The 16,651-nt window shown below is 46.0% G+C and overlaps 1 protein-coding gene across 15 annotated transcripts in view; it reads right to left on the bottom strand.

The window, feature by feature from the left end:
• LOC147032278 (mitogen-activated protein kinase kinase kinase 20-like) overlaps positions 1 to 16,651 on the bottom strand; it is a 153,288-nt gene that overhangs the window by 92,192 nt on the left and 44,445 nt on the right. For 11 of the 15 annotated variants that reach the window (XM_085869719.1, XM_085869722.1, XM_085869724.1 and 8 more), the window contains one exon: positions 15,192 to 15,220. The exons of 1 other annotated variant lie outside the window; for it this stretch is intronic. In XM_085869719.1, coding sequence (XP_085725845.1) covers positions 15,192 to 15,220 — 29 coding nt within the window. Of the gene's footprint in view, positions 1 to 7,015; positions 7,298 to 15,191; positions 15,221 to 16,651 lie in introns of those variants that run through there. 3 more of the 15 variants (XM_085869728.1, XM_085869730.1, XM_085869731.1) reach the window with 1 other exon arrangement.

Genomic DNA, 16,651 nt, shown 5'->3' with positions numbered 1-16,651 from the left:
TGATACATCAGAAAAACAGAACTTAATATTTGGTACAGAAACCTTTATTTGCAATTACAGAGATCAGACGTTTCCTGTAGTTCTTAACCAGGTTTGCACAGACTGCAGCAGGGATTTTGGCCCACTCCTCCATACAGATCATCTCCAGATCCTTCAGGTTTCGGGGCTGTCGCTGGGCAACACAGACTTTCAGCTCCCTCCAAAGATTTTCTATTGGGTTCAGGTCTGGAGACTGGCGAGGCCACTCCAGGACCTTGAGATGTTTCTTACGGAGCCACTCCTTTGTTGCCCTGACTGTGTGTTTCGGGTCGTTGTCATGCTGGAAGACCCAGCCACGCCCCATCTTCAATGCTCTTGTTGAGGGAAGGAGGTTGTTGGCCAAGATCTCGCGATACATGGCCCCATCCATCCTCCCCTCAATACGGTGCAGTCGTCCTGTCCCCTTTGCAGAAAAGCATCCCCAAAGAATGATGTTTCCACCTCCATGCTTCACGGTTGGGATGGTGTTCTTGGGGTTGTACTCATCCTTCTTCTTCCTCCAAACACGGCGAGTGGAGTTTAAACCAAAAAGCTCTATTTTGGTCTCATAAGATCACATGACCTTCTCCCATTCCTCCTCTGGATCATCCAGATGGTCATTGGCAAACTTCAGACGGACCTGGACATGCGCTGGCTTGAGCAGAGGGACCTTGCGTGCGCTGCAGGATTTTAATCCATGATGGCAGTGTGTTACTTATGGTTTTCTTTGATACTGTGGTCCCAGCTCTCTTCAGGTCATTGACCAGGTCCTGCCGTGTAGTTCTGGGCTGATCCCTCACCTTTCTCATGATCATTGAGGCTCCACAAGGTGAGATCTTGCATGGAGCCCCAGACCGTGGGAGATTGACTGTTATCTTGAACTTCTTCCATTTTCTAATAATTGCGCCAACAATTGTTGCCTTCTCACCAAGCTGCTTGCCTATTGTCCTGTAGCCCATCTCAGCCTTGTGCAATTTTGGACAATTTTGTCCCTGATGTCCTTAGACAGCTCTCTGGTCTTGCCCATTGTGGAGAGGTTGGAGTCTGATTGATTGAGTGTGGACAGCTGTCTTTTATGAAGGTAACGAGTTCAAACAGGTGCAGTTAATACAGGTAATGAGTGGAGAATGGGAAGGCTTCTTCAAGACAAAACTAACAGGTCTGTGAGAGCCGGAATTCTTACTGGTTGGTAGGTGATCAAATACTTATTTCATGCAATAAAATGCAAATTAATTATTTAAAAATCATACAATGTAATTTTCAGGATTTTTGTTTTAGATTCCGTCTTTCACAGTTGAAGTGTACCTATGATAAAAATTACAGACCTCTACGTGCTTTGTAAGTGGGAAAACCTGCAAAATCGGCAGTGTATCAAATACTTGTTCTCCCCACTGTATATATAATATATATAATATATATATATATATATATATATATATATATATATATATATATATATATATATATATATATATATATATATATAAATATATATATATATCTTCTTCTTCTTTCGGCTGCTCCCGTTCGGGGTTGCCACAGCGGATCATCCGTATGATCCGCATTACATAGTGATTTGGCAGATGTTTTACGCCGGATGCCCTTCCTGACGCAACCCTGGTCGCCCCTTACGACACAGGGATATGGTACACCTATTTTAACCGGGGTATACACCGGCCCAGTACACTGGTACTCATTTCGCCAACCTCGGAAGGATGACAGGCTGAGTTAACCCCCTGGTGTATTAATTCAGTGGCCCAACGGGGATTGAACTCAGGACCTTTTGGATCCCAAGCCGCTGCTCTAACCACTGCGCCAACACCAGGCATATATATATATATATATATATATATATATATATATAAATATATATATATATATATATATATATATATATATATATATATATATATATATATATATATATATATATATATATATATATATATATATATATATATATATATATATATACACACCAGCAGAGTACCCGCCCGATGGTCGATCTTGTTTCAAGCATGCAACACGTCCTTCTGACGCATACCTTTCTTTATTTGGTGGTTGTATAAGCAACTGACAACTGTGAAAAGGCAATAGAAAATAACCCTGGTTACGTGCTGTGTGAAGCCCTCATGAAGCAAATTCATACCTACTGTTTATAATTCAAAACACCTCACCACATTGGAAAACGTGGGGACAGGAATACTGTGCTGTAAATCGTGGGGACTTGTAATACCCTCTCCCACCTGAAGCGGCGCTACACGACACATTTACATGGAAAGTTTATGCCCCATCTCCCCTCCAAGACCATCGGTAAAGATAAAAACACCCCAATACATTAATTGAGATCATGCTGATCCTATGCAGCAAGTCTGGATAGAATCAGCCAGGAACTGCAGGACGAGAAGGGCAACAACCGAACAAACATAAACTGGTCCATGAATTATCGTAAGGATAATGGAAGAAAGGGGGAAGTGATTGTGAATTTAACATTCTGTCTTTATTTACTTTTGATATTGTTCTTAACAAATTGGGACATAACATAGTAGACCAGCCAAAAATCGTAAAGTCCCCCGAGGTTCACTAGCCTGGTGTTTGCGCACTGGTTAGGGCAGCGGCTTGGGATCCAAAAGGTCCTGAGTTCAAGCCCCGTTGGGCCACTGAATTAATACACCAGGGGGTTGACTCAGCCTGTCATCCTTCCGAGGTCGGCGAAATGAGTACCAGTGTACTGGGCTGGTGTATACCCCGGTTAAAATAGGTGTACCATATCCCTGTGTCGTAAGAGGCGACCAGGGTTGCGTCAGGAAGGGCATCCGGCGTAAAACCTGTGCCAAATCACTATGCGGATCATACGCATGATCCGCTGTGGCGACCCCCAACGGAGCAGCCGAAAGAAGAAGAAGAATTACGTGTATCCCTAACCCCCTTATTGTCTTTGTTCAGCTAACCTGTCCAGACTGTCTATTCCCAATCCCAAAGATTCCTTTTGAGATGATTAAGGAAGAGACAAGTAAATCTGTCTCAAGGCCCAATGCAGCCTCAGAATAGCTCCCACAGGTTTCAGAAATTTCCAAAGCGAGTCCAGTGGCTCATGAACAGCGAAGGGATGGATGGTGCGAAGGGGTACACGTTTTCTATCTATCCTAGCATTAATTAAACGTTAATCTATCCCCGGGGCTTTTCAACATGCCTGTCTTTAAACTATCGGTTCGAGCAACCACGATTCCCATCTCCTGTGTTGGTGTTCGTTATTAATTTGGGCCTGACCCGCAAATTTTCTGTCGTGCTCTTGCACAATTTCGTGGCTGGGCAGCGTGGCTCAACTGGCAGGTATACCCATCTGCCGAACTCGATCTTCGGCACCCCCGGGTCGCTGAGGCTGTCTCCGAGCCTACCTACTCCGTATGAACGTGGGGAATGCCCTTCCTGGCATTTTCCCCGTCAATGCCCACGTGGCATTTTGGTGCTCCGGGTCCCGTTTCCGTGGGCTACCCGTGCCCATTACACTAACTCGGTCACTTGGACCCATGGCCTACTCTGGCCGACTACTTCGGTGCCCGGGGTGCCCTCAACTCAGTGCGCACATTTCACCAGCCACGCTCCCAGCCGAACAATAGTCTTCTGCACCCTACAAAAGGTTTCGTGCCTTCGCTCAACACCAACAACAAACCGACATCCTTTAGGTTAATTTAACCAAGGCCTAGGTCACATTTGCCACGGCGGCCGTGAGGTCTCCAAAATTTGCGGCCACTAGCAATTATACGGCGGCCGCAGTATTTCCACGGTCACACAATGTAGCAGTCACATAAGTTTTTATTTTTCGGGTAGCCGCACGGCGTATTTATAAATCATGGAGACCGAAAACGTGGGGGTGCCATACGGTCTTTGATTTGATGTCGCACGGTGACCTTAGGGCGTCGCTGCGGCGGCTATAGAATTTTCAAGGTAGCCTCAAGGTGCCCGCAAGGCGACCGCAGGGGGACCCAAGGCGAACGTGCGGCCAGACGGACGGTAACGAGTGGGTATATATACCAGTTCTTTTTTTCTGAAATAAAAATATACCAGTATATATAACTGAATATACGATAACTATAATATACCGTGGTGCCCCCAGAATCCGAACGCCCCATTGTTTGAACAAATTGGAATCCGAACAATTTTTTTCTGGAAAATTTGGCCCTAAAAACCTAATACATTTAAAAAAACCGAACACAACGTAGCATTCATGTTTGCTCACGTGTCTCCCCCACCTGTTCGAGCCGCATCTTTGCGCTTTGTTCATTCAGTTCGTCTGTGGAAGTCCTCGTGAAAGCATCTCTCGTGTGTCGATCGATACTTTAGGGCTCAGTCACATTTGCTCTACGGCGAGGATACGGCGGCCGTACGCCCTCTGAATTGACAGAAACGTGCGGCGGCCGCAGAGAAACTGAGGTGGCCTCAGGGTGGCCCTACGCCATATGGCTATATTTTACAGGTCGTAAGGTCGCCGTGGAATTATAACGCGGAGTTATAACTTTTTTCATTTCTACGTTCGCCGTAGAAATTCGACAAGCCGAAACAAAAGCACTGGTAAAAAAAATAATAATAATAATTAACCCATTCCTTACCATCCGTCTGGCCGCACGTTCGGCTTAGGGTCCCCCTGCGGTCGCCTTGCGGGCACCTTGCGTCTGCCTTCAAAATTCTATGGCCGCCGCAGGAACGCCCAAGGTCACCGTGCGACATCAAATCAAAGACCGTGTTTTCACACGCATGTTTTCAGTCTCCACAATTTATAAATAGGCCGTGCGGATACCCGAAAAACAACAAGGACAAATGTGTCCAAGAGCAGCGTCCAAAACCGAAAGGTTTTGTCAGCTAAAAAAAAAAAAACAACTTCCGATATTTCGTCACTTGCCTTCATTAAGCCAATAGCGAAACCCGTCATAATGTATTTACGTATTTACGATATATCGTGTATTTACGAAATATATAATTTATTTACGAAATTACAATACAATAAATGGAATAATCTTTAAATAGTAACGTCAACTTTTCAAAACTTTAAAGCAAATGTCCGAATATATTTAAAAGTTCATGATAGACGCTCTCAAAAGGCACCGTCTATGTGAGGATGTGTACATGTGCTCAGTATTTAAGGCGATCCAGATCTTGTACATACAAGAGCCGAGTCCGAGAGATTAAGGTTTTGTCTTCACAAGAAGAAGAAGAAGAACGCCAAGCTCTCTATGAGCGCGAACGCTGCTAAAAAACATATGTGACTGCTACATTGTGTGACCGTGGAAATACTGCGGCCGCTTTATAATTGCTAGTGCCCGTACATTTTGTAGACCCTCCGGCCGCCGAGCCAAATGTGACAGGCCTTACCTCGTGTTTTCACCTTCATTTGTGATGTTTGTTTTTTTAATCATCTTGTTTTAATTAATAACAAAAAAAGCAATCCGATCACGTGGTGTGACGGACTGTCGGGCAAGCATTGCATTTCACAGCACAACCAGTTGTAATTTGGAATATCCATGATTACGTCAACCCGATGCGTTTGATGAAAGTGATTGTGGTTCTGCGGGCATCATGTTTGATGAGCTGCCCTGGGGGCAGCGCTCTCGCAGAGTGCGCGAGCGATCGGAACCCAGGCCGGAGCACGAGCCTGTGTGGACCTTTTGATGTGGTGATTGTACCAGTTTACATACAATACACCGCCACCGAAGGTCATTTACTCATCTTATTTTATCTTAAACATGGGTAATTTCAGTTTAAAGTGTCTTGAAAGTGGGTTTTTTTTGGGTCCACTAACGGATTAATTCACTCCATTATTTCTTATTGGGAAAATATTTTTGGAATCCAAACTTTTTGCAATCCGAACAGCCTCCTGGAACGAATTAAATTGGGATTCTGGGGGCACCACGGTATAGGCAAACACCTATACTCCGATCTCTAGCGGTAACGCAGGGTTGACGCAGACTGCCACGGAGGCAGTTTGTAGGTGCACGGTGGTCGTAGGGGAACCGTGCGTCGACCCTGCGTTGCCTGCAGGTAGTCACACAGACCGCAAGGCCAACGTACGGCGACTGTGGAAATAGTGCGGCCGCCGTAATTTTTTGGGGGTTGGGAAAATTCATTTTTCATTGAGAAGAGCTTACGGCAGCCGCACGAATAACGCAAGCCCACCGTACACCCTACGTACGGTCGACGTGGAACACATCTAAGTCATAGCTTGGCTTGTCGAATTGTTACGGTGAACATAGAAATGAAAATAAAAGTTATAACTCCGCGCTATAATTCCACGGCGACCCTACGGCCTGTAAAATAGCTAAACGGCGTAGGGCCTCCCTGAGGCCACCTCAGTTTCTCTGTGGCTGCCGCACATTTCTGTCAATTCAGAGGGCGTATGGCCGCCGTATCCTTGCCGTAGAGCAAATGTGACCTCGGCCTAACCCACTAACTGTTATTACACTAACCCCAGGTTTCCTTGGGTGGGATTCACTCCTCCCCCCCAATCATTCGTTCGCACCATGCATTACACTTTCACTCCATTCACACTCGGGCCCGCTGACCCACGTTTACTCATCGTACATTTTTCTCTTTGTTTTTTTTTCACACCAACACTGACACTCTATGAGCTATGTTCCCCTAACTAGCTCGTGCTCTCCGTCATCCCTTACTCAAATGCACGTTCCATTTAATTCTGCGTAGCTAATCTACGTCCCCACGACACGGTTGATGTCTGTCCTTGTCTCCCATCCATTTCTAATTTCTATCCTAAATTCCCCCTAACTCGTGTTACCCGGCCCAATGGAGGACTGCTCATGCCCCCATGAGGCCGGTCTATCTAATGCTAAACCCTTCCCCTAACTAATGCTCCTTTGCCCCCCGCTGAGGATGTTCGCTACATCCTGGCCGGGCATCGTGTACTCGCAGCAAGACTCGACGAGCCTTGCGTCTCCAGGGCGGCATCACACGCTCGCTTTTGGGCCATCCACCGTGCGTTACCCACCTGGCCTTCGTGCTGCGCGATCCCCGCGGACGTCCCTCGCACACGGCCCGATCCGCGAGGCCTGCCACGCACACGGGCCCGGCTGTGTCCTCCCCGAGACTCGCTCTGCGCATCCCGCAAACATCTCTCGCGGCGCGCAGCACGTCGGGCCCCGTACACGTGCTCACATGGGGCTACACTCATGCCAAATTTACTCGATCCCTCAATTTGCCTCCATTTTCGCCGTCCGCGCTCTGGTCTTGTACCAGGCGTGGATCGTTTCAGCATCGGCTTCCCATCATGCAATCGTCCGCGCTTGGGCCGCTCATAAAACACGGAACGGATCTCAAACACAGCGTCTCGCGGAGCCGGCGCGGTTTCCTAAATATTATTCCGTCCGTTACACGACCCAAGACTCCCATCTGGGTCGGTCCGTGTCCCATTTTCTCACGTGCACTCACACATGCCCCGTCATTCGCACGATTCACACGCTCTGACACATATTCCCGCACAATCATACTGGGTTTCTATCCCCCCCAAAGCTCGGCATGTGCCCTTTCGCACCATGCAACCGCTCAACCTCGCACTGCCTTACCGGACTCACCTCGTCACGGTCTGCCTCGAGAGTCGAGGGAGCATATCGTCTCCCCTCGTTCCTGTGGGAGGTTAATCCGACCCTCGCATTGGGTCCCAAAACATTCCATAAGCTCAACCCCAATGTCCCTTAACATTTCTACTTGTGTCAGCTCCTCTTTTATTTTGAGCAATTCGTCCACCTCTTTTAAATTCCTGCGTCTCCTTTCTGATGCCGAATTCCCGGCTCTTCGTCTCTCCCTGTCCGAGTTTACAGGTTTCTCCCTTGATTATCGTGGCTTCACTCGTCACCTCGACCTTGCCCGTCGTCATCGTGGCCCGAAACAGTCTCCACACTCCCCCTCGACTCGGTCATTTCCCCACGAACAGTCCTGATCCAATTTGTGTGTTGCCGGACCGTGTTTCCCATTTCGCCCTTTACCGTTGCCAGCTCCGCCTTCATTTCCTCCTGACCCGCCTTCATTTGTGTTTGTAAGCTTATTCCCATGTTTTGCATATCCCCCTTCAGTTCGCCCTTCATTCGTGTTAGTATCTCCACCAACTGGTTCATGTCAAATGGCTTTGGCGAAGCCGATCTGCTATGATCGGGTGTGGATCTGATAGGGATCGCTCGGTCCTCCGTGGGGGAAATTTGATGCATGGGGTCCTCAAGCATTGTCGCTGTTGCCCCCAATGTTACCTCTGGGTATGGCTGCAGGGAAAGATCTCCCTCAAAACTGTCGTCCTGAGCCACAAATTCCTCTAACATTATTTCAGAACCCACCTGAACCAGCCCGTATTCGTCCGCCATGGTCCGTACCGAGAATAAAATGAAATTTGAATCTTGCTCTTAATTTCAGGGGGAAGGGGGGGGGGTGCTAAGCACACTCCTGGTCCGAATCCCTTAAATTTCTCTATGGGGTGGGGGGGGGTCCGTATCCTGCACTCCTGACACCAAACTATTGCAGGTTGGTGTCCAGTAAATTTCTTAATTGGGGGGCGGGGGAGGAGGTCCGTATCCTACACTCCTGACACCAAACAGTTGCAGGCCAGGGGTCTGGCGGAGAAGACCACAAGGTGGGGGAAACTACGTTTATTCCCACCAGACTCCCTGGAATTGTAGGCCGTCGCTCACGTATAATTCCGTGATGCGGCGGGTCGCCTCACCGACCGTGGACGCCAATACCTCAACCGCGTGGCGTAGGGTCCTCCTGTCTCGAATCAAGTTACCTAATTAACCACGCGGTTTCGACTACCGGGGAACCACGCCCTCGGTACGCCTTGCCTGAACCGGATCACTCTACCAACTACCGACTACCTTTCTGGATCGGATGCAGTCGAGCAGCACTGCCAATGACGTATCGACTAGAAGGAACGGATTATCGGGAATAAAGACCCGGCTAAACTCAGATTCGAACAATGCGAGACCAACGGAGGAAAAGACAAAGACGAGCTGGGAACATTTCTACAATTATTAATTTACAATAAGCAGGGAAAAGCATGTGGCACAACAAAAAGGTTTATTGGGGGTGTAATGCAGGGAAAGATGAGAGAGGTGTGGGGTGCGACAACTTAAAAAGCGGACACAGTGCAGACTTGATGCGAGATTAATAAAAGCAATAACAATCACAACAATGAAGATCTTATACAGGCTTATCTAAAGGGGCTGTCACACCTTGACGTTTTAGCCAGCGTATGGCAAGGTCTCAAAATGTATGTAAAACACTGGCGTACGCTGAACTATTGATGTTTTTAAAAAAAGTTTTGGGCATATAATAACGTGCTGGACGTATGCATAACGTATTAGTTAGTAACGTACACAGAACGTTTCAATCACATATAGATAACTTATACCAACGAATGCTGAGCGTGTTGTCGGCGTTCACAACGTATGCCCAACGATAGTCTAACTTATGCATTGCGCGCGGCAGCGTATCGCCGACGATCACGTGGCGTAGGCTATTCATAGGCTGCAGCTCGAGGATTCAAATCATAACCGCACGAGACATCGAAGTGTGAAGCTGCTGTCACACCTTGACGTTTTCGCCAGCGTATGCCGACGGATGAAAAATTTGCCAAACCAAGCTGGCACACGTCGAATACGTTATGGGTAAGTTTGGTATACGTTAAGAGCACGCTGGCATACATCTTAGTACGCTGGCATACGTCGTCATATGCCGTGTACGTCGAGAAATTTTCAGCATGCTGAAAATTTCTCGGCGTATGACGCACATTCTGCATACGCTGGCCATAAGTTGTAGGCATGTTACGCGAGCGTTGACACACGTCGACACACGTTACTCATAAGTCGAAAGACGTCGAGGTAATGGTTGGCGTCAGTGTTCCAGACTCCATGGTTTTTTTTTCTCTTCTTCGGTATGACGGTGATGTTGACACTTCGATTTCTAGTGCGGTTGTGATTTAAATCGTTGAGCGGCAGCCTATTAATTATATTATATTATTACCGCACTAGAAATCGAAGTGTCAACATCACCGTCATACCGAAGAAAAAAAACAAAACAGGGAGTCTGGAACACTGACGCTAAACATTACATCGACGCGTTTCGACTTATGAGTAACTTACAAGTAACATGTGTCAACGATCGCTTAACGTGCCTACAACTTATGGCCAGTGTTATGCGGAATGTGTGAGTCATACGCTGGCATACGTTGAAAAATTTCAAGCATGGAAAATTTGTCTAACAGCTCGGCGTACTACGACATATGCCAGCGTGCTCTTAACGTACACAAACTTACCCATAACGTATTCGACGTGTGCCAGCGTTTTCACCAAATTTTTCATACATCAGGCATACGCTGGCTAAATCGTCAAGGTGTGACAGGGCCTTTACGGACAGGCGCCTCACACTCAGACAAAATAAACCCAATGGAAGGCAAAGGACTTGTGCAGCCAGGGAGGGAGGGAATTGAGGTCACAGTTTTTGGTACCTGAGCATTTTGAGGGGAAAGGATGCTCCGTGGTGCGGCACCCGACAAAAGTTGAGCGGTTCGGTCTACCGCCGCACGTGTAGTAATTGTGTCTGGCGGAATCCAAAGAGGCGAAAGATGAGCAGTAGGCAGGACCACATTAGAGGTTTGGTCGAGGTCGTGTGGGCGAGGACCAGTACAGTAGGCGGGCCGTCGATGCGAGACGTAGACAGAGCCAAGCAGCCAGAACACCTTCGCAACAACTCCTTCAATTCCCTTTCGCACTTCTCCTTCCAACGGCCTCCCACAACAACAACAACCTTCCCATCCAACGACAACCTTCCCATTCAACTCACTACCTTCGCATCCAACAACTTCGACCGACTTCTTACTTTCCATCCACCCCAACTTCGCCCCAACTCTGAGGATTGCTCCATACTTTATATATCACAGAGCTCGGGGAGGAGCCATGGCGAAACCGTCGTCATCGTCCGATCCGAGCATCCCGATTGGTCTGGCCCTTCACGTGGTATGCCTTTCTGGGCGAGGTTTCAGCAAGAGGCTGGCCTGGCCTGCGCACGTCTGGCCTGGCCTGCGCACGTCTGGCCTGGCCTGCGCACGTCTGGCCTTAGGATGATGGTTGGTGGTGCAGCTTATCGTGTGTGTCCAGCCAAACGTCGGGATTTTGCCTCTGAAAACGAGACTCCGGATACAGCGGGTAGACGGTAGTACGCTGTGGCCAGCGAAACAAGGGTAGCAAGCGAGATGAATTTACCTCAGAAAAAGGAGGGAATAAAATAAAAGGGGAAAAATGATTTATTAATCCTAACTAATAGCCCATCACAACACACTCCCTCGTCTTCCCACTAGACAAAAGGAAGGGACCTAACTACACGTATATTAATGGCATAACTGACTCAGGACAACTGTAAGTTGTATGCATACAAACCCCGACCAAACCTCTTAGCTGGTCCTGCCTACTGCTCTTCTCTCGCCTCTTTGGATTCCGCCAGACACGATTACGACACGTGCGGCAATGGACCGAACCGCTCAACTTTTGTCGGGTGCAGCACCACGGAGCATTCCTCCCCCTCGAAATGCTCAGGTACCAAAAACTGTGAACTCAACTCCCTCCCTCCCTGGCTGCAAAAGTCCTTTGCCTTCCATTGGGTTTATTTTGTCTGAGTGTGTGTCTGAGCATGTGGCACCTGTCCATTAGATAAGCCTGTATAAGATCTTCATTGTTGTAATTGTTGTTTTTAATAATTTCGCGTCAAATCTGCACTGTGTCCGCTTTTGTAAGTTGCTTGTATAATTGTCGCACCCCACACCTCTCCCATCTTCCCCTGCATTACACACCGAATAAACCTTTTTGTTGTGCCACATGCTTTTCCTCGCTTATTGTAAATAAATAATAATTGTAGAAATGTTCCCATCTCACCTTTGTCTTTTCCTCCATTGGTCCAGCATGGTTCGGATCTACGTTTTGCCGGGTTTTTATTCCCGATTATCCGTTCCTTCAAGCCGGTACGTCCTGGGCAGTGCCACTCGACTGCATCCGATCCGGAAAGGTAGTCGGTCGAGTGATCCGTTTGGGCAAGGCGTACCGAGGGCGTGGTTCCCCGGTAGTCGAAACCACGTGGTTAATTAGGTAACTTGATTCCAGACAGGAGGACCCTATGCCACGCTGTTGAGGTATTGGCATCCACGGTCGGTTAAGCGACCCGCCGCGTCACGGAATTATCCGTGAGCGACAGCCTACAATTCTGGGAAGTTACTGTTCCTCGTCAAGTATGAACCCGCGTGGAAGAGTGGCTGGGGTTTCCTGGCAGGGGCCGTTGCAGCGTTGATACTGTTACTCGTCAAGTATGAACCCGCGTGGAAGAGTGGCTGGGGTTTCCCGGCAGGGGCCAACGCCCCGCCCCGGAAAGGTATGCCGTGGGACCCTGTCCAATCAAAGGCAGAGCGAGGTGTATTCACCAAGGCCCTTCCTCGCTGAGGGAGGTTGATAAAATTTCTGAGTACTCTCTGAGGCAGGGGTCTTTTTGGTGTCTTGGAGAGTCTTTTTGGGGTCTTGGGGATTTTGGTGGGTTTTGGCTGTCACAAAGAGGTTTTGGTGGGTTTTGGCCGTCACGAAGAGGTTTTGGTGGGTTTTGGCTGTCACGAAGGGGTTTTTGCTGTTACGAAGGGGTGGTCGAGGCGGCGAACGTGTCTCTGCTGGCCCTCCACAAGGAAGGAAAGGGCGACCCCGCCGCCCCCTCCGTGGACACCAGCCATTCACCACCCAAGCTCCGCCACAAACCTTGAGTCCCACACGTGCGACTGGGGACCAAACCAGCGACCATTGTCAGGTGCTGCAGCACGGAGAACCCCCTTTCTCCGACAGCCAGTTACCCAACCGAGCTCTGACCCCCAGCTTGTCTCTCTCCTCGGCTGCGAGGGTCCAATAAAGAACTCTGGGTTTCTTTTCATTTGTGTTTGTATCTGCATGTGGGCCCGTCTTCAAGTAGAACTGAATAAGTGTTTTTGGATCATTGTAAATACTTCTTGCATATTCGCGTTAAGTCTTGCTTTGTGTCTTCATTTACTGTAAATAAAACTTGTTAGAAATGTTCCCAGTTCGTTTCCGTCGCTTCTTGAATTGGTCCAGCATGGTTCGGATCTGAGTTTAGGCGGGGTTTTATCCCCGATATAATCCGTTCATTCCAGCCGGCATGGCTTTGGCAGTTTCCCCTTGGCTGCACCCGAACCGGAGTTGGTAGTCGGAACTCGACCACAGTCGGTTGAGTGACCCGGTTCGAGCAAGAAGTGCCGAGGGCGTGGTTTCAAGACAAGACATATACATACATACATACATACATACATACATACATACATACATACATACATACATACATACATACATACATACATACATATATATATATATATATATATATATATATATATATATATAGCCTGGTGTTGGCGCAGTGGTTTGGGCAGCGGCTTGGGATCCAAAAGGTCCTGAGTTCAAGCCCTGTTGGGCCACTGAATTAATACACCAGGGGGTTGACTCAGCCTGTCATCCTTCCGAGGTCGGCGAAATGAGTACCAGTATACTGGGCCGGTGTATATCCCGGTTAAAATAGGTGTACCATATCCCTGTGTCGTAAGAGGCGGCCAGGGTTGCGTCAGGAAGGGCATCCGGCGTAAAACATGTGCCAAATCACTATGCGGATCATACGGATGATCCGCTGTGGCGACCCCTAACGGGAGCAGCCGAAAGAAGAAGAAGAAGAAGAAGATATACACACACACACACATATATATATATATATATATATATATATATATATATATATATATATATATATATATATATATATATATATATATATATATATATATATAAAAAACCACATTACGTATTACACTGTCAAGACCACACACATGAAATCCACCGGAAAGGACAAAACAAATTCAAGTATATATGTACAAATATATCTGTAGTTATATATATATATATATATATTTATATATATATATATATATTTATATATATATATATATATATATATATATATATATATATATATATATATATATATTTATATAAATATCATATATTATAACCACATTGTTATGTGATATATGCTGTATATATATATATATATATATATATATATATATATATATATATATATATATATATATATATATATATATATATATATATATATATATATACACATATACATATATAACCACTACATATTACACTGTCAAGACTACACACGTGAAATCCATAGTAAAGGACAAAACAAATTCGTGAGAAGACACGGGAAGAGACACCCGAGATGGTTAACAGGGCAGGCAACAACCGACAAGTTATCCATGAAAAATCCGGATGGAACGTCATTCTTCGTTTTGGAGGTAGTTCTCGTGGAACAAAAAGCAGCGCATCCGTGGATGAAAGAAGCTGGAACCAGAATGATGTGTCCAAGTATTTTTGTCTACCTGTTCTACTTTATCCGCTGTATCTGTCAACCTTTTGTTTTCTATAATTTAGTTCCCCCATCCACTGAAACTTCTGCATAGAGAGTGTTTTATTGACACCTTGTACACCATAAGTTTTTGGAGAAATGCAGGTGGCTTTATCCATATATTAATTTGAATCTCTTTATGAGGGAAATAAAATAAAAATTACCGTTTTTACAGCCATTTTTCCCTGCTGTGCAGGGGTTAGGCTTTTTCTTGAGGCAATGTTTTATGGCCGGATGCCCTTCCTGACACCAACCCTGGTCGCCTCTTACGACACACAGGGATATGGTATACCTATTCTAACCGGGGCATACACCGGGACCAGTACACTGGTACTCATTTCGCCGACCTCAGATGGATGACAGGCTGAGTCAACCCCCTGGTGTTAATTCAGCAGCCAACGGGGCTTGAACTCAGGACCCTGGGATCCCAAGCCACCACCCTAACCACTAAGCCAACACCAGGCTATCTCTTTATGAGGGACAATGGCAGAATATATTAAGAGCCATAACAATGGACAATATCTTGTGGACAATCTCAAAAAGCCTGGCTAATTCTTTGGGAAGTACTACATTTTGTGTCCAGAAAGGAAGGGGAAATTGAGAAGAACCTCGCACCCAAGTCCCTCACAACCAACAAACTCCCTTTATATTTGTTCAAAGATGTTCCTTACCTTCAGCATGTTGTCTGCACTTATAACCACTGCACAACACAGAAGGTAGGCCAAAGTGATCTCACTGGTTTGCAAATTTAGTGAGATTATTCTGATATTGCAAAACAAAATTGATCAAGTTTTAACCAAAACAAAACATTTGATATTGGACAATTAATCAAAAAGAATTCCATTGGTTGAAAAAAAGCATTAGGTGGTCAAACACTTTACAAGATTAGTGATTCTTCTTACAATGTGTGTGTGTGTGTGTGCGTGTGTGTGTGTGTGTGTGTGTGTGTGTGTGTGTGTGTGTGTGTGTGTGTGTGTGTGTGTGTGTGTGTGTGTGTGTGTGTGTGTGTGTGTGTGTGTGTGTATGTGGTGTGTTTTTACTTCTCATAAAAAGTTTTTCTCAAAAAAAAGTCTCATAAAAAAAAGGTTGCCATCACATGAATTGCCCTCAAAAGCACTTGGAAAAACATGACTTTCTGAAAAACAAAATTTTAGGTATTTTCCATCCTTATACTTTACTCCTGCATCCTATTTTATTTGATTCTTTAATTTAATATCCTGTTCGACAGGGACATTGTATTTATTCATCCAGAAGTGAAGGCTCATAGAAGAGATAAATGGCAGAGTAGACAAGACAGTGATGTGTCACAGTTGCAAAGGGAAGTGCAGGGAGAAAATGCGGTTGGGGGGGGAGGGGGTTAGTGAAAGTAGAAAAGCTCAAGAGTGGGTATGTGAGACATTAGGAGGTATCAATGCTCGGAGTAGTCTTGAAGGAGTTGAGTGAAGAGCATGACATTACAAACAGACGGAGTCAGTTCTACAAGTTATTAAAAAGGGGGGTAAAAGAATATAGGTGAGTTTCTACCATGAATCTCCGACAAATGTTTCTACATTTATCTTTGAGAAATTCTGTGTTTTCTTCTGTTATATTATTACCTCTACCACCAAAGCTGGACAGAGGTTATGTTTTCATAACCACATCCAATCATATGTAAAATATATGGATATATAAAACGCCACATCCAATCCGTGTGAAAAATGTTGAGGGTCATCTCGGGATAAAATGGTCCACAGAAGAAAAATTAATGACATCATCAGTCAGTTGATTCGGCAGCCATATTAAAAAAAACAAACAACCCTTCAAAAATCTTCTTCTCTGAAGTGGCTAAACAGATTGAGGCGAAACTTTACAAGTATGACCGCCTGTCCATGAGGAAGAAAAAGTTCACACATATGATGTCATTGGTCACATGATTTGGCAGCCATATTGCATTTACCATAAAACCTAAAAAAAATCTTCTTCTCCAGAACGATTGGACAAATTGAGGGGAAACTTCACACAATTGTTCCCCAAGCCATGGTTGTAAAAGTGTGTTAAGGAATAGGTCACAGGGTTTGTCAGCCATATTGGATTGAAGATAAAATATTAAATAATGTTTTCTCTGGAACCGCTTAATCAATCGATGTGAAAC

Source organism: Eptatretus burgeri, chromosome 2 (assembly GCF_056783735.1).
Source record: "Eptatretus burgeri isolate ZD-2024b chromosome 2, Ebu_testis_v1, whole genome shotgun sequence".
NCBI classification, from domain to species: Eukaryota; Metazoa; Chordata; class Myxini; order Myxiniformes; family Myxinidae; genus Eptatretus; species Eptatretus burgeri.
Note: the sequence above shows the minus strand (reverse complement) of the source record. Positions and strands in the feature narration are given on the sequence as shown.